General features: G+C 46.2%; 1 protein-coding gene across 2 annotated transcripts in view; it reads right to left on the bottom strand.

Moving 5' to 3' along the window:
- Positions 1-5,640: 5,640 nt before the first annotated feature.
- SMARCAL1 (SWI/SNF related, matrix associated, actin dependent regulator of chromatin, subfamily a like 1) overlaps positions 5,641-24,053 on the bottom strand; it is a 53,165-nt gene continuing 34,752 nt past the window's right edge. For both annotated transcript variants that reach the window (XM_055573417.1, XM_055573416.1), the window contains exons 12-18: positions 23,541-23,759; positions 16,818-16,888; positions 12,659-12,761; positions 11,176-11,358; positions 10,065-10,165; positions 9,008-9,104; positions 5,641-5,926 (exon numbers count right to left, since the gene is read on the bottom strand). In XM_055573417.1, the coding sequence (XP_055429392.1) occupies positions 5,711-5,926; positions 9,008-9,104; positions 10,065-10,165; positions 11,176-11,358; positions 12,659-12,761; positions 16,818-16,888; positions 23,541-23,759 (990 nt within the window). In that variant the 3' untranslated portion in view covers positions 5,641-5,710. The remainder of the gene's footprint in view (positions 5,927-9,007; positions 9,105-10,064; positions 10,166-11,175; positions 11,359-12,658; positions 12,762-16,817; positions 16,889-23,540; positions 23,760-24,053) is intronic.

Raw genomic sequence — 24,053 nt, 5'->3', positions numbered from 1 at the left:
AGGCTCCTCCATCCATGGGATTTTCCAGGCAAGAGTACTGGAGTGGGGTGCCATTGCCTTCTCCGGGACAACAGCCATGCAGTGATGTAATTGGCTCTCCAGAACTGCTGCTCATGAGGGGACTTAATACAGCTTATGTGAAAGAGATGGGAATACCAGACCATCTGACCTGCCTCTTGAGAAACCTGTATGCAGGTCAGGAAGCAACAGTTAGAACTGGACATGGAACAACAGACTGGTTCCAAATAGGGAAAGGAGTATGTCAAGGCTGTATATTGTCACCCTGCTTATTTAACTTCCATGCAGAGTACATCATGAGAAATGCTGGGCTGGAGGAAGCACAAGCTGGAATCAAGATTGCTGGGAGAAATATCAAATAACCTCAGATATGCAGATGACACCACCCTTACGGCAGAAAGTGAAGAAGAACTGAAGAGGCCCCTTGATGAAAGTGAAAGAGGAGAGTGAAAAAGTTGGCTTAAAACTCAACATTCAGAAAACTAAAATCATGGCATCCAGTCCCATCACTTCATGGGAAATAGATGGGGAAACAGTGGAAACAGTGTCAGACTTTATTTTTCTGGGCTCCAAAATCACTGCAGATGGTGACTGCAGCCATGAAATTAAAAGACGCTTACTCCTTGGAAGGTAAGTTATGACCAACCTAGACAGCATATTAAAAAGCAGAGACATTACTTTGTCAACAAAGGTCTGTCTAGTCAAGACTATGGTTTTTCCAGTAGTCGTGTATGGATGTGAGAGCTGGACTATAATTGATGCTTTTGAACTGTGGTGTTGGAGAAGACTCTTGAGAGTCCCTTGGACTGCAAGGAGATCCAACCAGTCCATCCTAAAGGAGATCAGTCCTGGGTGTTCATTGGAAGGACTGATGTTGAAGCTGAAACTCCAATACTTTGGCCACCTGATATGAAGAGTTGACTCACTGGAAAAGACCCTGATGCTGGGAAAGATTGAGGGCAGGAGGAGAAGGGGACGACAGAGGATGAGATGGTTGGACGGCCTCACCGACTCAATGGACATGGGCTTGGATGGACTTCAGGGGTGATGGACAGGGAGGTCTGGCGTATTGTGGTTTGTGGGGTCCCAAAGAGTCGGACATAACTGAGCAACTGAACTGATGTGATGAAACAGCGGCCTCTGCTCTATGTTAATCACTCTTAGAAAAATACTTAAGTTCCTGTTTGGGAGGAAATGATAGTAAAATTTAGGTAGACCATTTGTCCTCTGGAAGCTTCCAACAAGATTACTTGTTGTTAAAGACAAATGTAGTCAGGTGGAACAGCTCGCAAAGTTAAAAAATAAAATGCAAAGCTGGGAGTGAGATGGTGTGAGACAACCTCAGGTAGCCCAAGGGAGAGCCCAGGCAGGAGTTCTCTCCCAGGTCTTTGGTCCTGGATTTTCTCCAGACAACCACAGGTAGTTCTTATGTCAGTGGGTGATGAGGAAACCAAAGTCCTGATTATTCATGGAGATCTGGGGCCCCAGCAGAGAATTCAGTGGCAGGATAAACCTGTAGGTGCAGCCTCAGCTGCTAATCCCACAATCCCTCAGAAAGACAGAAGCAGCATCTCATGCCCCTTAAGCTTAGGTGTTCAGGTGAACTTTCTGAAGAGCTCTGACCCTGCGGGGAAGTCAGGAGCAGCAAATCGATAATGGTGATTAATAGGAAGCAGTCATCAAAGGCCAGGTTTGACCCCAGAAAGCAGCAAGGTCAGCGTCTTCCTAGTTATTCCTTGAGGCTGGAGCTTATAGAGGACGTGATCCTCAGCCCAGACTGTGCTGAGAGATCAGAGAGCCTGAACAGCAGTGAGGGGGCTGCGTGGCCCCCAAAGAGCCCCTCTCTCACCTGCAGCGGTCTGGGAGCCCAGGAAAGGGTGCTCAAAGGGATAGAAAGGGGTATATCCCAGGGTCTTGTCCTAGTCTGTTGAGCAGAGAGCTGACTGGGAGCCTGCAGAGAGACCAGGCTAGGTTCACGGCCAGGGCTGAGGCCCTCAGGAGGGAGGCTGTCTAACACACTGCTCTCCATCCCCCCGCCTCACCAAGCATCGTGGGCCTCCTGCCCTGGCCAAGTGTCACACTGACCCCTAGAGTGGGCCCTTGAGGGGGCCTGGCTGCCATGCTGCTCTGTCTTTTCCCAGCCGAGACACCCTCAGTTCAGCGTCTGCATCTACACAAGGAAAATGCAGCCACCTACCTCAGGGCTGGGGTTCACCATGTCCGTACGTGAAAAGTGATCGGCTGGGTGGGTGCCCATCTGCAGCACAGTGCAAAACCGTTAGGGCCTAACCTTCTGTATAGCTCCAGGAACCCTACTCAGTGCTCTGTGGTGACCTAAATGGGAAGAAAATCCAAAAATGGGGGATATATGTATATGTTACTGGGGCTTCCCTGGTGACTCAGTGGTACAGAATCTGCCTACAATGCAGGAGACACAGGAGATGCAGGTCTGATTCCTGGGTCAGGAAGACCCCCTGGAGGAGGGCATGGCCACTCACTGCAGTATTCTTGCCTGGAGAATCCCATGGACAGAGGAGCCTGGTGGGCTACAGTCCATGGGGTCACAAAGAGTTGGACACAACTGAGGCAATGGAGCATACATGTCTACGTATAGCTGATTCACTTTGCTGTACAGCAGAAATGAAAACACATCATTGTAAATCAGCTATACTCCAGTAAAAATTAATATAAAAAATCATTTAGACCTAAGAATCCACACCAGCAAATGTGGGCCTCACTCCAAGCCAGCACTTACACCTGCCCCCTGGCTTTGCACACCACCAATTAGAGCAGCAATGCCTTTATTTTTGAAACACTTCAAAAAAAAAAAATCCACTTCCTGGATCCCCATTTGGATCCTCTTCTCCTCTTCCCAACCCAATATTGTGCAGTGCTCAGCTTTGGGTCAGATTTGCTTTGCTCCTGAAGCCACCAACCCCCTCGATGATCTCATGCGTCCCCATGACCATAAACACCATTCACATCAGGGGAAGGCAGAGTTAGAAGACTCAGATCCCCTACTGCCCACAGAACATGTCTGCTTGGATGAACCTTGCTATGGCTGGTTTTCCAGTCACACACTGAGATGCAGTTTGGGATGGAAGAGGCTTATCAGAGATGGCCTGTGAAAGGAAGTGGGAGGAAGCAGGGCAGAGGCAGGTGAGCTGTGAGGCTGACAACCCAGTGTGAAGTGGGAGTTGTGCAGTGAAGACCGCCCACTGGTGGTGTCTTGCATCAGACCCACCTTGCTCAGTCCCTGATGCAGGCTGCCCCAGGAAAGGTGTAATCAAGAGTGCTCTGCGGCCTGAGACTCATCAGAAGTGGTGGGCAGGTGGAGGCTATTTGCTGAGTATACTTTCACAGCTGGGCAGCAAGCTCCTCCTCCAAGGGAAGCTGGGCAGGAGTCGCCAGGGCTGCCACAGCTTGTACGGGGGCCACTTCAAACTTGGTAAGTCCACAACCAACCCTGGACTTCTCCCTGACCCCCAACCTCTACTCTCCCACCTTTGTGTGTGTGTGTGTGTGTGTGTGTGTGTGTGTGTGTGTGTGTGTGTGTGCTGGGTCTTAGTTACAGCAAGATCTTCGCTCTTCATTGCACAGCACGTGGGATCTTTAGTTTTGGCATGTGAACTCTTAGCTGTGTAGTGTGAGATCTAGTTCCTGACCAGGGATCGAACTGGGCCCCCTGCTTTGGGAGCATAGGGTCTTAGCCACTGGACCACCAGGGAAGTCCCCTTCTCTCCCATCTTTTTAATCTCAAAGTGGCTAAGAGTACTAGCAGTTTGCTGAGGCCAAACCCCCAGGTCTCAGAATTGACTCTTATCTTCCTCAAATGCCCACGGTCAGTCCATCCACAAATCCTTTCAGCTTTACATCCAAGATCTATCCAGACTCCAACTGCTCACTTCCTTCACACTGCTCCCTGTTCAACCACACCCCAGAGTGTCCCCCGTGGTCAGTGGCTAGAGCTCAGTAGCCCCTCCTACCAACTGGTCCCTCTGCTCATCCTTCCCCATCTATTTTCTACACTCAAACTGGGTGATCTTTTCAAAATATTATCAGACTGTCTCATACGCCTGCTCAAAACCAGTCAGTGACTTCATGTTCAGGATGAAATTAAAAAATCAACCCATTACCAGGACCCAGTGCTACACCATTTGGACTCAGTCTCTCTCTTCAATGTCATCGCCTTACTCTTCCCATGTGCTACTCCACCCCTCTCTCCCCTCTCTAGAGCTGTGGTGCCAACACAGGAGCCACCAGACACAAGTGGTCACTGGGCACTAGAAACGTGGATATTCAGGCTGAGATATGCTGGTATGAGTGTCAAAGATTTTGAAGACTTGGTATGAAAAAAAAGAATGAAAAGGTTCAGACTTCCCTGGTGATACAGGGGACAAGAATCCACCTGCCAATGCAGGGGACATGGGTTCGATCCCTGGCCTGGGAAGACTCCACATGCCTCAGAGTAGCTAAACCTGTGTGCACCACAACTGCTGAGCCTAAGCTCTAAGGCCCATGAGTCGCAATTACTGAGCCTGTGTGCCACAATTACTGAAGCCCACCAGCCAAGATCCCATGCTCCACAACAAGCGAAGCCACCACAGTGAAAAACCCACACATTACAACAAAGAGCAGCTCCTGCTCGCCACAACTAGAGAAAGCCTGTGCAAAAGTAACGAAGACCGAGTGGAGCCAAAAAAAAAAAAAAGAATGAAAAGTTTCTTAATTTTTTAATAGTGATTATGTTGAAATGACAGTACCTTGACTGTCCTGGGTTAAAGTATTACTAAGTTGGTCCTTCTTTGTTTTTAAAAATACTCTTTAGAAAATTAAAATCACATATGTGCCTCATGTCTTGTTTCTATTGGATGGTGTTACTTTACACCGGGGGTTGGCAAACTATGGTCTGTGGTCTAAATTCTGCTCACTGCCTGTTTCTGCAGGGCCTGTGAGCCAAGTCCAGTTTTTACATTTTTAAATGGTTGAAAATAGAAGAATGGTAATTCATGACATATGAAAATTATATGAAGTTCAAAATTCAGTGTCTGGAATAGAGTTTTATTGGAAAAGAGCCCGAGTCGCTTGTCTCTGGATTGTCTATGGTGGACTCTGCATCACAGCAGCACAGCTGAGTGGTTCCAACACAAACATCCTGGCCCATAGAGGCAAAATTAACTACTCTCTGGCTATTTATAGGAAAAGCTTGTCAACCCCTGCTCTACACGCTTAGCTTACTTTACCTTTCTTCATAGAAAAATACTGCCTCTCCTGTTAATAACGTTGGCAAAAGCGTGTACTTTCCTTCCCTGTTTAGGGAAATGCTGTCAGCACCTCAGCAGGGCCTGGCACATATTAAGTGCTCTATAAATATTTGCGGAATCAATACATTAAAAAAAAATCTAGATTTCAGGGGCTGTGGAGGAAGCACCTTGTTAATTAAAGAACACGATTTACCGTTACTACGACCTACTATCTGTTTCTCAGTAGGTCCAGCTAAGGTTAATTAAGACCCAGGCAAACCCACACACAATGAAAGGAAATGCTGACACTTGACCTGGTAACCCACTGGGCTTGGAGACAGAGACCAACACTGAAGTAAGGACGAGAGGAGCATCCGCCTCAAAAAAAATAAAAAGCCTTATGTTATTTTAATAAATTCCACTATTTTTAATGCTCCCCCCACCTCCTCTTATAGAGGAGAGGTAAAGCTGTCCCAGTTATCAAAAAATTCAAATCTCTTCTTCTTCACTGGGCTGCCCATCAATGATGTGCTTTCATCCAGCTTGTCTCCCGTGTCCTGGGAACCTGGATCAAAGGACTCTGCTGCCTCCAGGAGCTCCATATCGTTTCCATCTTCCTCGAAGGACTTCTGGAATAGGTCGTAGATCTTCTGCTGCTTTGAGTCCTTCATCAGAGGAAGAAAAGACATCAGTACCCAGGCATTAACATTGACTTTTCCTCCACCTCCGTGGGACCAGCTCAGTAAACTATTTATCACTCGAGCAGCCTTACTGCCTTCATGTCTGGCTTCTTCTCTACTGCTTGTTGAGAAAAAAGAAAAAGAAACGGTTGTGAAAGCAACAAAGGATCTGCTCTCACACTAATTTATGTTGGGAATGCTTCTCCCTTCTAACTTTACAAATCACTATCTCAGTGATGAAATAGTTCCCAAGCTCTCACTTCCTCCAAGGCCTTTTTCCACTAAGAGGTTAGTTAAACTGCTAAGTCAACTCCCAAATCAGTGTGTTCAGCCATGGTTTATGCCTAATTTTCAGAGTGGTTGTAAAACATACACTTAACATACTGATAAGTAGATATATGCACCCATTTCTGACTCCCCTAAAGTTACAACGATTACAACTGTGCCTATGTGCCGATGACAACAGCGCAGGGCTAAAATCACACCCAGTGGTCACGACACACGCGCTGGGCTCGCTCTCACCCCTCCACTGATCTCTCCTCTGTCTCGGCTCCCAGCCCTGACCATCATCCAACCCAGAGGCGCATATTCAGTGTCTCCAGTGACTTCCCACAGGTCCATAAAACCAAACCTGTCTAAAAGCCACAGCCATCTCTCACCTCAACCCTACATCTCCGAACCAGCTCCTGCTCCCTGGTTTTGATGGTCTCCCACTTCTCACCCAGTCCCCTGGGCTTGTGATCACCGGGGTGTCCTGATTCCGTATCTCACATATCAAGGTTGGCTTCTCCCTCTGATCCCTCCTAGGTTCCTCGCAGGCAGTTTGTTTACTTGGGCCACATGGCTCTGGACCTGCCTGGACCTGAAATGGTTTCACTGCACTTCCTGCCTCAGGCCTCTTCCCACATCACCTGCCCACAGGTCTGGCCCAGGCCTGATTTTTCCCTCTAGACTGCCCTCTACTAAGATTCTCCTGTCCCGTCACTGGGCACCCTGTGTCTACCTCATCAAGTCTGCTTCCAGGCCCTTTGTAGTCAGGTCTCAACCCAACTAGCCACTCTTTCTTTGCTTTCATGAAAGCCTTCCACAGTGACACGAAGTTCTTGAAAACTGATGCTGCAAGGACTCTAGATTATTCAGTAACCTGTGCCCTACATTCGCTAGCCATTCAGGATCCCAAATATTCAGATGGGACATGACATTAAAGGTAATTAAGATCAGGCTCATAGCAGCCATGTGCCCTCCTCTACGATAACCTTCACCAAGCTTCTGTCTGGGCAACTAAAAGTCAAGGAAATGCTGCTCAAAAGGCAGCCTACTTCAGATAGAAGTAACTGTCCACGTTCATTGGAGTCTGTGACAGCAAAGCTCTGTGCTAATCTGGAGCACACACAAAGGGAAGCAAATTCTAAGATCAGACAAATATTTCACTTTCCCTCTCAGCAGGCAGGCAGACATGACCTTTTTTGCTTTTGGCTCCTATACAAGGAGGCAACATTTTCTTGTCCTAACAGTTGATAAAGCTTTCAGTTTTAATTACTAATCAAAATAAATATTGATAAACTCCGTTTGTATTATCTTGCATTTGTACTTTTAGGCAGAAAGTCTTAATTCAGAGCAACTGAGGGTCAGGCCAGTATAAATAAATGAGTTATAAATAAACCTATTCTTATTAGTTGAGAATCCTTTAAAAATAAGGCTCTTTCTTTTTAAAGGGCAAATAATAAGCAAGGCTGTCAAAACAGTCATTATTCAACTGAATTAGAGAGTTCTTTAAAAATTTTAAAAATAAAGTTTTTTTTAAAATTGGTTTATTAACTGTAAGGATAATTTATATTATATCTCCCCTGAGTCCAATTTATCCCAATAATTACATCCTGAAAAAAGAATTTAGTTTTAAGTAAATGTAAAGATCACACCCTCAGACAAGTCTTAGAATCACCTACAAGACCGTGTTGATTTAAACTCAGCTTTGATGCTCAGTGATTCCACAGGAAGGAGAAGGCACCTCAGTTTTCTGAAGAGCAAGGCTGCCTTTCAGCACAAGGCTCAGACCTCTGTCCAAGTTCACTCTTTAGAAACAATCCTCTCGGGACCTCCTGAATTCTCACCTTCCTCGTCAAGCACCTGAGCAGGTGAATGAAGACCAGCCCTGGGAGTCTTTGCACCTCTCACTCCTCTCTTCCTTGTTTCACAGAAATGGAGGAAGAAGGGCTGTGGGTGCCATGGGGCTGGAGAGCTAGGCCAGGGCAGGCCTGCTGGGCCCAGGCTGTTCTCACCAGAGGCAAACAGATCTCCTCTCAGCCCTTCTGATGAGGCCCAGCTGGTCACGGAAGGATGCTCATGGGCCTCTTACTCTCCTTGATAATAAGAGGCTGTCACACAGGGAATGCTGGCGGAGCCCAGAAGCCTTCTGCCTTGAGCTGGCTTCACGTGACCAGTGACTGTGGGCCAGCTTGTGTGAAAGTGAAAGTGTTAGTCACTCAGCCGTGTCCAACTCTTGGCAACCCCATGGACTGTAGCCCACCAGGCTGCTCTGTGTATGGAATTCTCCAGGCAAGAATATTGGAGTGGGTAAACAGAGATTTGCAGGGCAGTTGTGGGCTAGTCTTACTCCTATGCAAATCTCTGTTCACCCCTTTATAAAACGGGGAGACACTGAGAATAAAACGCAGCTACAGAGCGGAAAATATGTACATGAAAGCAACACCCTATGTGAAACACTCCCCACTGTGGGCTGGGGACATGTTCTGGTGCCAGCCTGCTGAGTGGTGCTATGTACTTTTTGCAACAATTTAGCAGTTTGCATGGGGAGTTTTTTGTCACTTTGGCCTGATGGCAGCATTTGGAGGCCCTGGTTTTAGGAGGATCTAGGAGGGTATGTGAAAAGCAGCAGGAGTTAATGTCAGCACTTCTCCATAAAGGGATGCACACATGGATTGACCTGAGAACGACTGCAGCCGTTTATTTCGGCTCTCAGTCTGGGGGAGATTCCAGGAGTGATTTACACGTTCCTATTCCAAACCTCAGGATGCCCCAGTGCAGGGAGCCATGGGCTGGTGTTACCTTGTAGAAGTAATCTGTGGCTTCTGTCATTTCTGAAAAATTGGTCTCAGAGAGCCCGGCTTCACCCAGAACTTTAATCTTCTCTTGAATCAGGGGCCTGTTGGGGAAGAAAGGAGCTGCAGTGTGTGGACCCAGCAGACTGATTACAAGACCACCCCTCCTGTGCTTATGGGACAGCTTACTGTCTCACATCTCTGCAACTCTCCAGGCACAAACACCCTTCCTGAAACACATACTTCCTCTCTATTGTAAACCAACCAAGTCAGGGCTCAGGCATCAGACTCAAAGTTCTTTCTACTGGGAGATGTGTATGAAATAAATGCCATTACAACAAAATTTTGGACCTTGTGCTGTTATGAGCTGCCTGAATAACAAATCCACTAACAGAGACAGGGAAGAAGAAGCAAGCCACACACCAAGTAAAGGTAAGATACCTCAGTCATCATGCTAGAAACAGAGGTAGGCAGTGGAAACAAATTAGATAATCAAGAAACTTATTATCAGGAAGGGAGAAATGGAACTGGGAGGGAGCATTTTGAGATCGTTCTCTTAGGTAATGGATATGAAACTCCATAGAGTTGAAAATTTTATCCCAGTTCTGCTAAGAAAGCACTGCATGACCCAAGTGAGCCACTTCTTTGGATGGCCCAGCAGCAGCACTGAAAATGTTGCCTTACGGTACCAGCAGACATCACAAGGGGACAAAGGGGGCGTTTCCCTGTCTAAGCAAGAGCCTTCACGTCTGGGAACAGAGTATTTTACAAACAAAATTTCACCTACATTTTGTCCCAGTAAGTTCTCCTTGTTTTCTCAGGTCAGTGGGAAGGAGCCACGTACTCTTATTCCTGCAAGGCTTCCTCATTCCCCCCACCCCCCTGCAGTCACAGTAACGCTGTGCAGGGGGCCAGACAGGGTCATGATGAAAGCGGGAGGGCACTACCAGTGAGTCTTCTGTGTGGGTCCCTGGAGAGCTCCCCCAAAGCAGAGTGCTCTCAGGGAGCAAAGAAAATACATCACTGGCGTCAAGCCCAACTGCTGGGCCAGCCAGCGGCCTCACCAGAGGTAGTCATCAGCCGTGCCTCTCGCCACCAGGTAGTGGATGCTCACGGAGCTCAACTGTCCGATGCGGTGCACCCGGTCCTCAGCCTGCATCAGCACCTGCAGGGCATGGGGCAGGATGGAGACAGGTCGAGGCTGCTCGGTCCATCACAGCCCTGCCTCCTCACTGTGGGTCACACGGCTGGGGGCCTGCGAACCTGTGCCCACAACCAACCTGTAGTCTGACAAAAGGGAGAGGCAAACACAGCACTGGGCACCACGGGGAACTCAATCTGTAGCTGCGGCTGTGGATGCTCCCCAGGGCTGGGCCCGGTGCTGGAGGGAGGCTGAGCTGCAGCTCTGCCACCAGCCGTGACGAAGGGGACCCGGCATACTTTCTGTCTTCCGCCGTGGAATGAAAAGTTATCTTCTAAATAGATAAAATACTGTGCCTGGGCAGAGGCCAGATAGGATCGGGGGTAGGGTGGCTATTTTATACCGTGGTAAACCCTACAACGAACAATGAAACCCACCAGCCATGGTTTCTATTCTAAGAAGCCTTCCGCCTCTAAGCCCCCCATCGTCATCGTTATGGCCATTGCCAGCGTGTAGCAGTGAGAGCCACACGCAGTCAGGACGTCAGGAGGGAAAGACCTTCTTTCTGCAGTTGAGGAGAAAACTTTACAAGTCCCAACAAATGTCTTCCGTCTGTTGCCACAGTAGTCAGCTCATCAGATAAGGCCACTGGGCACCGTGGCGGTGTCCAGGGAACACCACCGTGGTCGCCCTGCTGTGGCCCCATCACTAAAGTGGCTCCCAGGGGTGGTGGATAAAAGGGGCTCAGGGTGGGAAGGCAGAGGCCTGGGAGCGGGGCTGCCACGTGCTCCCCTTAAGTGAGCCGCCAGCGTCTTCAGGGAGAGGTGGATCCGGAGGTTTCTTCAGAAGATCAGCCTACCCATTGATAATGAGACGGAGTCGATAATCCTGCTACAAAGCAGGGTGCTGTGAAGACCTAAGATCTATTTATGAAGCTGACGGACAACGAGGGTCCATGACGCTAGCACCAGGGACAGCGCACACAAACCCCGCCTCTCACCGCCACCCTGCCCCTCCCGACAAGCGCCCCTCACCCCCGGGTTCCAAAACAGCTCCCCGAACACCACCAGGTCAGCCGAGGAGAAGGTGAGGCCCATGTTGGCGGCGGTGATGGACAGCACGGCCACGGCAGGGCCCGGGGACAACTGAAACTCCTGGCAGAGGTCCTCGCGGTCGGCCGAGGAGGTGCAGCCGTCGATACGGATGTGCTGCACACGCTGCGGAAATAGGGAGAGAGGCGGTTGGGCAGGGGCGTGCAGAGAACCGCGCTGCTGGGGCTCTGAGCTCCAACAGGCGCCCTCTGAACTGCTTTCCGAGCTTTTTTCTGGCCTTTCCTTTCAAACTGAACCTTGTGTTGACAGAACTGTAGGTTCGCGTGTGTATTAAGCAATAAAACAGAGGGATCCCTTGTCCATTACCCCAATGATAATATTGGTAAAAGTTAAAGTATTGTTAGTCGTTGGGTTGTGTCCAACTCTTTGCAACCCCATGGACTATATATAGCCCACCAGGTTCCCTGGTCCATGGAATTTTCCAGAGTTCTCCCGAATACTGGAGTGGGTAGCCATTCCCTTCTCCAGGGGATCTTTCCCACCCAGGGATCAAACCTAGATCTCCTGCATCGCAGTCAGATTCTTTACCATCTGGGCCACCAGGGAAGCCCAATATTGGTAAAACTATAGCACAATTATACCCAGGAGATTGACTTTGATACAATCCACTGACTGTATTCAATTTTCCATTTTACTGAGACTCATGTGTATGTGTTCTTTACAGTTTTATCCCACATGTGGGTTTTCACATATCTGCCTTCACAGTGGAGACAGTGAATGGTTCTAACCACACAGGAATGCTCTGTGGCCCTTTTATAGCCCTGCCCACTTTCCTCCTGCTTCACTCTCACACCCCTGCTCCTTACTAATCTGGCCTGCATTTCTAAAATGTTCCATGTCAGAAATGCTATATAGAGTCAAACACTATGTAAACTCTGGGGCTGTGGTCTCTACTCAGCATCACGGCCCAGAGACTCATCCCAATCATTGCATGTACAGACAGATAACATGTACCTATAATTATACCTCAGTAAGGCTTCCCTGGTAGCTCAGACAGTACAGAATCTGCCTGCAATGCAGGAGACCTGGGTTCGATCCATGGGTTAGGAAGATGCCCTAGAGAAGGGAAAGGCCACCCACTCCAGTATTCTTACCTGAAGAATCCCATGGACAGGGGAGCCTGGTTGGCTACAGACCATGGTGTTGCAAAGAGTTGGAAATGACTGAGCAGCTAATACTTGCACTTTCAAAGCAATTAAAGTTTAAAAAATTTTAAAAGATGGGTTAAAACAACATGTTCATGGTTCTAAAAGCAAGAAAAATCCTTCAGAAAGTCTTCAGCAATGGTTCTGGAAAATTTCATCTCACTGCTTTGCTCAGATCTGACCTTGGCCTGCTCAAAACAACTCAGCAGCCAACACACAAACAAGAAAGCATCCTGTGCTGAATTTCAAAGGGTGCTTACCTTCCTCTCAAGCTCCTTAGTAATTGCATCCAGAACCACCTTATGGTGCGCAAACACAAGAAACTTCTCTCGTCCACTTTCTAGCAGGTCCAGGATATATTCACTGCATTTAACAAAGACAACAATAAATTGAAAACATATGCAATCCGACTGAAGTTAGTTCCTGAAAAGTGACTGCATCTGTGGCAGACACCTTTGGGGTACCTGCCTCCCTGGCCCATCCACTCCCTCCTCTGAGAGCTGACCTTTCCCTCTCACCCTCAGAAGGTGTAGGGAAGTCATCTTCTGCCACGTACAGAATTCTTCCCTACTTTTTAGTCATCTCCCAAACACAAATAAGTCAAAGTATCTTCATGTTTTACATGTTTCTGACAGGTTACTGAAACATTCTTATAACCTAAGATCATACTAGATAATTAACAGTTTTCACTTTGGCTGCTACTATCATTCAAGTGTGTTTTCAATAAAAACTGAAGTGCTGTCTATAGATCTGAAAATGCCTGGGCAAGGATTAAGGGATTCTTGACAGTAATCAAATTTCTTGCAATGTAGTATTGAGAAGTAAGTAGGAAATGGCAACCTACTCCAGTATTCTTGCCTGGGAAATACCATGGACAGAGGAGCCTGGGGGATAGAGGAGTCATGTCGCAAAGAGTCAGACACCGCTGAGCATACACATGAACACATGTACTCATACTCAGGAGACGCGTCAGGGATAGCCCTCCAGCTCCCTTCCCCATCAGACTACATGCCAGGGCCTGCAGTTAAGGCAGTGTTGAGTGAATTCTTTTCGAGGCCAAGGAATAGCAGGTGAAAAGGCATTGTTTATGTGGTCTTTTTTCCTCCCTTTAATTTATTTCTCTTCTCCATCCACTGTGGGTTTTTTTAAAGTACTTATTTTAAAAAAAATATTTTTATTATTCTTATTTACTTTTTGGCTGTGCCGTGGGACACGTTGGATCTTAGTTCCCTGATCAGGAATTGATCCCACACCCCCTGCATTGGAAACTTGGAGTCTTAACCACTGGACCACCAGAAAAGTCCTTAGCATTGTGTTGTTTTCTTGACTTTCTGCTCCTTATCTTTAGCTGTGGCCTTAAAGAAGGCAGTGACCCCTGAGCTCTGTAGGGAGGAGGGTCGCTCAGTCAGCAGACCCTAAGGCTTGCCCTGGCACTAGCGCCCTGCAGAGGGTTCCCAATCTCAATACAGGTCAAGGCTCCTGCACAGGCAGCAGGAAGGTGAGCCTCAGTGGACAGGACACACACCTGGGTGTCTGAGCAGAGAACAGACACTGCTCTCCTTAGGGGTCAAATCTCTAAGGCTTCCTATCACAGTATGGGCAGGTGGTGAAAAGGTAAGTGGACGCTCTTCTTAACACTTAAGAATTATTTTCAAAAAACACTGTGGTCAGCCACAGTATGGAGTTGAGTTCAATCTGTGAATTGTTGGTACTAATAGAATCTAATTAGTTTGAGAGACAAAATTTACCATGATATAAGCAAAAACATTTATTACTACATCATCAGAAAGTCACAAGGCCATAAAATCAACTTGCTCAGGCCATAAACACCACGGCCCCCCATTTTCCTAATGCTTTTCTCCCCTCTGCATCTCAGACATGGCACCGCTGCTCTGCCTTCCTCAGTCCCTAGGCTACCAGGCTGGAAATATTTGCCAACCACAATAACCTTGGCTTTATATTGAAAGATGTCCATTAAAATGAAAACCAACAACAGTAAAAAAGAAATGAAAGAAAGAAAGAAAAGCAACTATCAGAGGAAATTGGAGTTTTAAGATTTATAATCTAATTTCTACTTACTAGCTGTTTGATTCTGAAGTTTAAAGATTTACATGAGATTTACTCAGTTTCTACATTTTAACTTATTCTACTGATCTCACGAAGAGGCTGTAAATGTGAAATGAGTTAATAGATGTCAGAACTGTTGGAAACTATAAATCACTATATAATTTATCATAGGATTTTGAAAAAGTATGTATAAGATATGTTAGGGACTGAATGTTTGCGTCCCTGCCCACTAGCTCATATGTTGAAATCCTAACCCCCAGTGTGATGGTTCGGGCTTCCCAGGTGGCCCTAGTGGTAAAGAACCTGCCTACCAATGCAGGAGATGCAAGAGATGAGGGTTCAATACTTGGGTCAGGAAGATCCCCTGGAGATGGAAATGGCCACCCACTCCAGTATTCTTGCCAGGAGAATCCCATGGACAGAGGAGCCTGGTGGGCTACAGTTCATAGGGTCAAAGAATTGGACTGAAGAGACTTAGCACGCACACAATGTGATGGTATTGGGAGCTGGGGCCTGTGGGAGGAGATGGAGCCAGAGTTCTTACAAAAGAGAGCCCCGAGAGGACCCGTGCCCCTTCTGCAAGGGAGGATACAGCAGGAAGACTGCTGTCTACAAGCCAGGAAGAGAATTCTCACCAGACTGAATCTGCCAGCACCTTGAATTTGGACTTCCTAGCCTCTAGGACTGTGAGAAATACAAGTTTGTTAAGGCACATGGCCTATGATAGTTTTGTTATAGCAGCATAACCATACTAAGTCAAGGTATAATCAAAGTTTCTTTACAAGATGGGAAAATAGCTAGATTTAAATTTCTAGGGGGAATGGGTGGCTCTGAGCCAGCACTCAAGGGACCCTGTCACAAGCTGAGAGAGCAAAGGAAGGGCTGACACCCTTGCCATCTGTTATCCAGCAGCACATGAGAAATGGGTTGGTGGGGGCAATTCCGGCTGGTATCTGAGAGAGAAGTTTTCAGGCTATAAAAACCACACCTGGAGTTCATTAGTCCCATAGCAGTATCATAAATGAAAAGGGTAGTAGCCAGAAGGTGAAGGAGGGCTGCCCAACACTCAGTGGTCCATGTGGAGAGCCTGCAATTGGAACAATGAGGTGAACTCACTCTCCAACCACATATGAGGATGCAGAGGGAGAGGCCAGGGAGGCTGGGCGATGCAGGGGCTGAGTGAGGGGCTGGGTAGGCTGTGTGGCTCAGTTTAACCCAAGCTGAATTCCTTTCATTGTAACCTAATCACTTGGACCATTATCGTGCCAGAGTCTCATACAAATGTTAAACAATAAAAATTAGGCAAGCTCCACGTCATTAGACTCGCTTCAAGCTTCTATCACAGTGATATGTGAAAAGCAGTGGGGGTTTCTTTCTTTAGCAAAAGCAGACAATTTTTTTCAAGTCACTGAATAATTTTAAGGACAGAATTCATCACTTCAGCTTTAGTTTAAAAGGCGGAATGAGACTCAAGTGTGACAACAGCCACTTGCCCGTTATCTTTTGAACAAACCCTGACATTCACTTTCTTTCTTATTTAGGTAAATGATGGCTGAAACATGTCTTTGGAGAAGACTAGAGACTCTCTGAAAGGCAGCTTCTAAGTCTTCTCTGAGTGAGTGAGTGAGTGAAGTCACTCAGTCGTGTCCGACTCTTTGCGACCCCATGGACTGTAGCCTACCACACTCCTCTGTCCATGGGATTTTCCAAGCAAGAATATTGGAGTGGATTGCCATTTCCTTCTCCAGGAAATCTTCCCGACCCAGGGATGGAACCCAGGTCTCCTGCACTGTAGGCAGACGCGTCTTCTATGAAACCCCTAATTTCCTCCTACAGGCAAGTGAGCACAGTTCTTGGAAGAGGAACACTTCGCTTCAGTGTTTGGGTTATTTTGCCCTCCTTGGAAGTGGCCACAGCGCCACTTCACTTGAGTTAAGACATGATCACTCAGGGACCTCAGTCACATCCAGGAGGTGTTCCAGCTACAGGCCTACTTATGCCTCCTGAACCATGAGGCTGTGCTGCCTTAAACTGTATATTCAAGGCAATTAGGATTCAAGTCTCAGATGATAAAGAGTTTGCCTGAAATGCAGGAGACCCGGGTTCAATTCCTGAGTCAGGAAGATTCCCTGGAGAAGGGAATGGCTACCCATTCTAGTATTCTTGTCTGGAGAATTCCATGGACGGAGGAACCTGGTGGGCTACAGTCCATGGGGTCACAAAGAGTCAGATATGACTGAGTGACTAACACAATCATTTCTTACAGAACAATAAAGCCATCCTGATGGACTAAGGTAACAGGTGTTTCTTTTTAAAAGAGAGAGAGAGGAGGGACACTTGGTGACCACTTACATGACAGATGGAATTTTAGCTTCAGCTGTTCTGTTGAAGAAGAGAATGAGGGCTTCTTTTTGCTGCTGCTTCTGTGGAAAGAGAAAGGGAGAGTTTAAAGTCTCCCACTCTGAGAACTCTGCAATAGACTGATGTAATTATTGCCACCACGAGCTTTATAGGTCCCAATATCATGTGGCAGAGCCAAGAGTCCCTGACTTATCTGCTTGCTTTAGCCACGCTGTGGCAACTGTCTGGACCCTGGGAGACACGGCGTTATAGCTCCTCCGTCAGCCTTTGAGAGCTGTCGTGAGAATCCAACAAGGCAAGGAACATACGAGCTCTTTGGAAGGACATCTCAGGTGGTACCTCAACAACCATACCAAGTTCAGGTGCTCAGCTGACAGGCAGCCTTGCTGAGCACACCTGTTTACTACAGGTATTGCAGTCTGTTGACAACTTACATGTGACACTGGTCCAAGACGTTCCCCTAGTCCTTTCCTCCTGCCAAGTTTTGTCCATACTCAACTGACTGAGCTCACCTCTAAGACGTGCTGAATCAATTCCAATTGACACCCACTGTATTCAAATATCATCTCAATACTTTTATTCATGTGTTTCTGCCCTGTCTCCCCATCAGGCAACTGACTTCCCTTGAGAAGAAACCATATTTTCTTTAGTGTTTGCATCTAAATAAATCCCACTAAGGAATGCTAACATAGGAGGTGCTTAGATAGTTTCATAATAATATGAGAGAACATTTACCCCCACTCCTGGGCTCCCAGAGATGACAGGTGCTCTTACCGGCCTTGGTAGAGCCACCACCCCCTTCCAGTGTGGGTTTACAGATGCTCCCACAGTCTGGGCCTGGGCCCTGTGAGGCCAGTGACTGACACGGCAGCTCCCTCATGGGACAAAGAGATGACCCAGCCAGTAATAACACCCATGGCCCTGAACTCATTACAACTCAGAGAAGCAGCCACGGCGGGACATACCTTAAATGAAGGACACCACAAGACGAGAGGAAAAGCTACCTGGTCAAAATCGTTGTTTGGCTTTAAACAGCATCTCTCGTCTAGGTCTTGACGAGAAACAAGAAAAAGACCCAAGAGCCACAGGAATCCATGGGGGTACTGACGGGGCAGCAGGTCCATTTCATTTTATACATGGGTGTCATGCTGGTGGCCACTGTTGCTCCTATTTTGTGCAGCAGTTCAGTTTAACAACTCAAACTTCCTAGGAACTCATGGCGAACATGTGGTTCTGTGTGTGTGTGTGTGTGTCGGGGCGGGGGGGAGGTGCGTGTGCCTTGTTTCTCAGCCTCGGGTGTGGTCAGGACTCCGATGAGGCTCCAGACACACGCCCAACTTTCCGTGTGTGGCCCATAAGCTCACATGGGGTCCACTCGTGTCCCTCAAAGGGTCCATGGCAGCAGGTGAGGCTCTCCAACCGAACGTGTCCCTGGAAGGACATGCTGACGGGACAGTGTCAGGCTCCCATCTGGTGACCTCACCGGCAGTGTGCATGCTTCGAGCAGACTGCACCCCACTCAATCGACAAAATAAACCCCTGGGTCCCTTCAGAGACTCCTGTCAGATCCTTCCCCCAACCCACACTTACTCCACATCTGCTATTAGAAAAGGAGAGGGCAAAACAGATGGAGAAATGGTAAAAAAGCACTTTCAGAAACCTTGCCCGGAGATTTAACATGCCCAGAAACGATGTGGGTGTGAGAAAACAAACATCCTTATTACACATGGCTAGGGGCTTAGCAGCAGCAGCAGCAGGGGGTTGGTATACTGGGCTAACCCTTTTGGTCAGTATGTAGCAAAATTTGCCCATATCCTGTGATGTGTGTGTGTGAGTCACTCAGTAGTGTCCGACTCTTTGCAACCCCATGGACTGTAGCCTGTCAGGCTCCTCTGTCCATGGACTTATCCAGGCAAGAATACTGGTATGAGTTACCATGCCCTCCTCCAGGGGATGGTCCCGACCCAGGGATTGAACCCAGGCCTCCTGCGCTGCAGGCAGATTTCTTTACCGTCTAAGCCACCAGGGACTCCCTATCCTGTGATACAGCAACTCAATCCTTAACATTTATCTTCAGGATAGAAATGGAGGTACACAAATTCAGATGTAAACCGCCTTTTCAGCGTAGTGTCATTTAGAATAGTGAAAAATGGAAATAACTTAAATGTCCAACTACAAAGACTGACAAAATTATTATATAGACATGTGAGAAAATATTCTGCAGTGTTCAAATTATTGTTGTTATTTAGTTGCTCAGTCATGTCCAACACTTTTGCGACCACATGGACTGTAGCCTGCCAGGCTCCTCTGTTTCCCAGGCAAAGATACTGGAGTGATTGCCATTTCCTTCTCCAGGGGATCTTCCCATCCCAGGGACCGAACCTGCATCTCCTGCATTGAACAGGTGGGTTCTTTACTGCTGAGCCATTGGGGAAAACCAGTCTTCACATACTGTGTTTTAAAAGAACACACAACAACATTGAAAAGTGCACAGATACAGTTTTGTAACTTGCTTTCTCCCCTACTTGATGTATGCTTATAAGATCCGAATTCTGCTTTTAAAATATGTATGTTGCAATATCATATATTAATGGATACATATGGAATCTAGAAAAATGGTACTGATGAATCTATTTGCAGGGCAGGAACAGAGACACAGACATAGAGAATGAACTTGTGGACATAGTGGGGGAAGGAGAGGGTGGGATGAACTGAAACAGTAGCACTGAAATACATACATTACCATGTGTAAAATGGATAGCTAGCGGAAAGTTGGTATATAACACAAAGAGCTCAACCCTGTCTTCTGTGACAATGTAGAGGGGTGGGATAGGGGTGGGAGGGAGGCACAAGAGGGAGGGGATATATATGTATACTTATGGCTGATTCATGCTTTTGTGTGGCAGGAACCAATACATTATAAAGCAATTATCTTCCAATTGGTAAGCCTGGCATGCTGCAGTCCAGGGGTTACAAACAGTTGGATACGACTTAGCGACTGAATGACAACCACCACCTCCTCCAATTAAAAATAAAAAAATAAAATATATATGCTTATTATGTACATAAGTTATATGTATATTGATATATAAATAATAAATATTTTAAAGCAAAATACACATAGATTTAATAGAAGAAAATACCCAAATGATACACGTCAAAATTATCAAAAGATGGGTCAATTTATTTTTTATCGTATAGTGATAAAAAACATTTAATAAATGCGACCCTGTGGATTGTAGCCTACCAAGCTCCTCTGTCCATGGGATTTTCCAGGCAATAGTACTGGAGTGGATTGCCATTTCCTTCTCCAGGGGATTTTCCCAACCCAGGGATCGAACCCGGGTTTCCCGCATTGTAGACAGACGCTTTACCGTCTGAGCCACCAGGGAAGCCCACATATTATAAACACTTTTCTTGATCTGACTTTATACAGTAGATATCTGCTGTATTTTTAATGTAGGAGAAATCAATAGTTTATCTTTAAAAAAAAAAGAAGCTCCCCAAACTGAGTAGACATAATATTAGCCCAATAACTATCTTACTTCTTTTGCCAGCCCTGGACTGGGAAATTTTAAATAACCCGCATTCTTTGTTCCTGCCTCTTAAACTTTTATTAAATTAGATCCACTGGGGTTCTGAATTTCTCTGTGTGGGAATTTGAATGGATTGTCAAACAGCAGAAAGGTGAGCTGATACCATCCCCAGGAAGTCTGCGTGAACCAGTTCCATTTTTCTGCTCCTAGTCCTGCTGATCAAAAAGCGGCTTTAGAAAAAGGATGATTAGAGTCAGCTTTTCTTAGCTGGTGAAAAGCTATCTATTATTTCGGCTGAAAATGAGAAAAAGCTTTTGCTGTACGTTATGTTTTATAAATTGGCTGCTTCACCTTGGCTTCTGTGATTTAAAGCTTTTCAAAAAATGGCATCCTCTGGATGGGAAGGTGTGAGGGAACAAAGAAAGAACCGCTTTTTGACAGGTTAGCCATGCTTTGCTTGAACCACCATAATGTGTAAAATCACAGGGAATCTTGGGGCTGCAGAGTCACTATTAAAAATGGGGGTGGTGGGGTCCTTTCTGCAGATTCACAGACTAAACACACAAAACCATGATTCTCCAGTTTAACTCTTTCAATTCAGGGTTTCACAGCCAGTCAGGGCTTGGAAGGCACATTGATGGCCATCTGGTCCAAGCCCCCACAGACACTGGTTCTATTTCCTGGGTTAAGTGGGGGATGGACTGCTCCCAGCTGGATCCATGGTTTGCAATGCACTAAATCTGTGGCTTTATGGTAAGAAAGGTTCTAATGTTCTAAAGGCTCATGCTCAAAATTCATTTGCTACTTGGATTTTCCATTATAAAAAATGAATTTACATTAAAGAAGACAAAAGAAAACAACATTTTTCAAGAATTTATCCTATCAAAAAGAATACAGTATTTTAGCACCATGCTGAAGGCAGTCTTTATCTATTCAATTTCTCTCTCTTAAAGACAGACTTAAATTTCCCAAGACACCAAGGAAGCACAGAGCAATTCTCAAGCACTGTACTGAGAAGAACTCAAGGGCTCTTCTCCACTGGATTCTTGAAGAATTACAGTTCAATTTAGGGTTTTTTTTTTTTTACAATCTGAAAAACAGCTTTAAGACTCTGGGCTGAAGAAGCAGTGACGACAATCACACAACAGGTGGGATTCAGAGCAACTGCCACCAACCCTTTGTACTTTTCCAGCACCAAGCCTAGGAGGCAGGTCGTGGCTTCCCTTTTCAGGGAAGAAAATATCAACAAATCCCAAAGAATCTAAGGGATCTGCATAGCCCCGGGGAGTTATAAACATCCAATATTCCTGATTTCCATGGCTCAGCCTAGTCAATGTCACATCATCCCCTATTAATTCAGAAATCAAACATGCAGGTTACACCTGAAATCATAAAGTGCCACTCACCTAACCATGCACATTGGCCTAAAGTTTAAAATCCTTTCAAACCTTGCTGCACTAAGTTCAAGATTCCCATACTTTTTTTTTTGGCTATTCTGCACAATTGACAGTTGCCTCCTGACCACTTAAAATGACTTTCATCCTCAATTCAAATCCCCACTGACTGCTTTGTCAGTTGTCTACACTGGCTGTTCTCCATGTGGTTCGAGAGGTGAACTGGTACAGGCAAGGCTATTCTCTGGAAACTCCCATGAAATACTGATAGACTCTCTTCCACCACACATACAAGGGACTGAAACACTTCATAAAGCATTCTATAAACATTCATACCTTTGCATTTAAAAATAACATGCATCTGAATTTTTTCCATTAATAGTATATATATGCTATACATGTTCATCGGTTTTCTTGTTTGGTAGATTTCACTGATGGGCAAAAGTTAGCAGACTTGTTAATGGCTTAAAGTTTTAAGAAAAAGCTTAAAATTGAGGAAAAATTTCCATTCATTGAGTTTTTATCTCAATGAATGGAAAAGGCCACTGACACTGATTCTAGCAACAGAACACCTTAGTTCTTCTGGTAGTTCCATGGAAATATAATTTGAGAACCACTGGTCTGTATGTCCACAGTGATGTTATGGAACTTTATTTGAAAATTCCACAGCAAAGAGATTATGCCTGCTCATTTCCTCCAGGCCACCCAGATTATTGTGTATGATACAGCATAAATTAAACACAGCTGGATAAGGTATTAATATCAGTGCAAAATCCTACACTGTTTCTTAAAAGCTACTAGCCAGTTTTGCTCATCACATGGGAAGATAACATTAAAAAAAAGAATCACACATTCTGTCTCTTGTCATTTTATTTATTGTGTACTCTCCCAGGAGGCTGGTATCTCATTTAGATCTAAGTTTCTGTATACAGGGTAATACCAAGCCCAGATAATGCTTTATGATAATGTCAAAAAATGTCAATGACTGTTATTTTCTTGGGAACAAAAATTGCAAGGTTTTTATCCCATGAGGACAAAAACGGAGCTGGTATAGATTACTTTATAGCACTTAGCACAGTGTGACACTAAAGGCAGATATGAAATGAAAGTGTTTTGAAAAGATAAAGCCACCGTAGTGGAAAGAGCCCTAAAATACAGAGCTAACAGGCTTGCGTACAGCATCAGCTCTGCCATGGAGTAGGTGTGAGACCTTTGGTCGAATCCCAATCTCTGTGAACTTCAGTTTCCCTTTCAATAAAATGGAGGTTCCAACTTCCTGCCAACCATAAATGACTGTAATAAGGACTAAAGGGTAAGAAGGTTTGACAACTCTGTTATATAAATGTTAACTTGTTACTTTGACTAAAGCAAGTGCCATGGGATGGTTCGAGGGTTAACATGTACACCAAATACCCTTAGGACTAATTTCTAACAACTGTGACTACACAGAGGTACTCTCAAAATACACTAAATGCAAATTCCAACTTTCTTTGAGGCATTAAGAATATGTATCACCATCCTGTCGTTCCCCTGGGGTTTATTTTTATGACTGTCCATCAACAGTGATCTACCCAAGGAGAAAGCTGAAAACTCATGAGAGATTTGGGAAGCAGACTAGATAGGCTGAGAAATGAAGCAGGCTCACCATCCTGGCCTTGAGAGGTAGGGAAAGGTTACAGAAAGACAATGTCAGGGGACTCTGGTCACCCCCACGGCACCCCTCCTGGGAAAGAACGGCAGTGCCCACATGGACTTCCAAATCCCCATCTGCTGCCCCGACTCACAGTTTTGTCCCTGGTGGTCATCTCCTTGGCGGCGGCATCCAGGGCGGCTCTGGTCCTGGCGTTGATCTGGCCTGGGGCGACCACCACCATCTTGCGCTGCTTGGCTGGGAGCTGGGAGAGGACGTCACCCTTGAGGCGGCGCAGCATGACCGCCTCCTCCAGCAGGAGCTTCAGCTCCCCCAGGTTGGAGGAGCCCGAGTAGTCCCATCCCCAGGGCTGCTGTGGAGGCAGAACCAAGACACAGCCTGTGAGACTCCTCAGGACTCGGGGACGGGGCAGTGACCCCCAGGGACAACATCCTCACAAGGCTCTCTTCCCCTGGCCTTGTTCATAGAACTTCAATTGGCTTTGAGGGATGAATCAAACCTCCAGGAAATCAAATGAGAAACAGGAAGGGAACAGGAAGAAACAAAGTTGGAAATGAGGTGAACCAAAAATGTGTATCATGGCATCCCACAATTTGGTTTTAAGCTTTCTAGCAGCAAAGGGAAGATGTCAAGTGGTTTGGTGCCC

This window comes from Bubalus kerabau, chromosome 3, assembly GCF_029407905.1.
Source record: "Bubalus kerabau isolate K-KA32 ecotype Philippines breed swamp buffalo chromosome 3, PCC_UOA_SB_1v2, whole genome shotgun sequence".
Classification (NCBI taxonomy): Eukaryota; Metazoa; Chordata; class Mammalia; order Artiodactyla; family Bovidae; genus Bubalus; species Bubalus kerabau.
The sequence above is the reverse complement of the archived record's forward strand: the minus strand, read 5'-3'. Positions and strand labels throughout refer to the sequence as shown.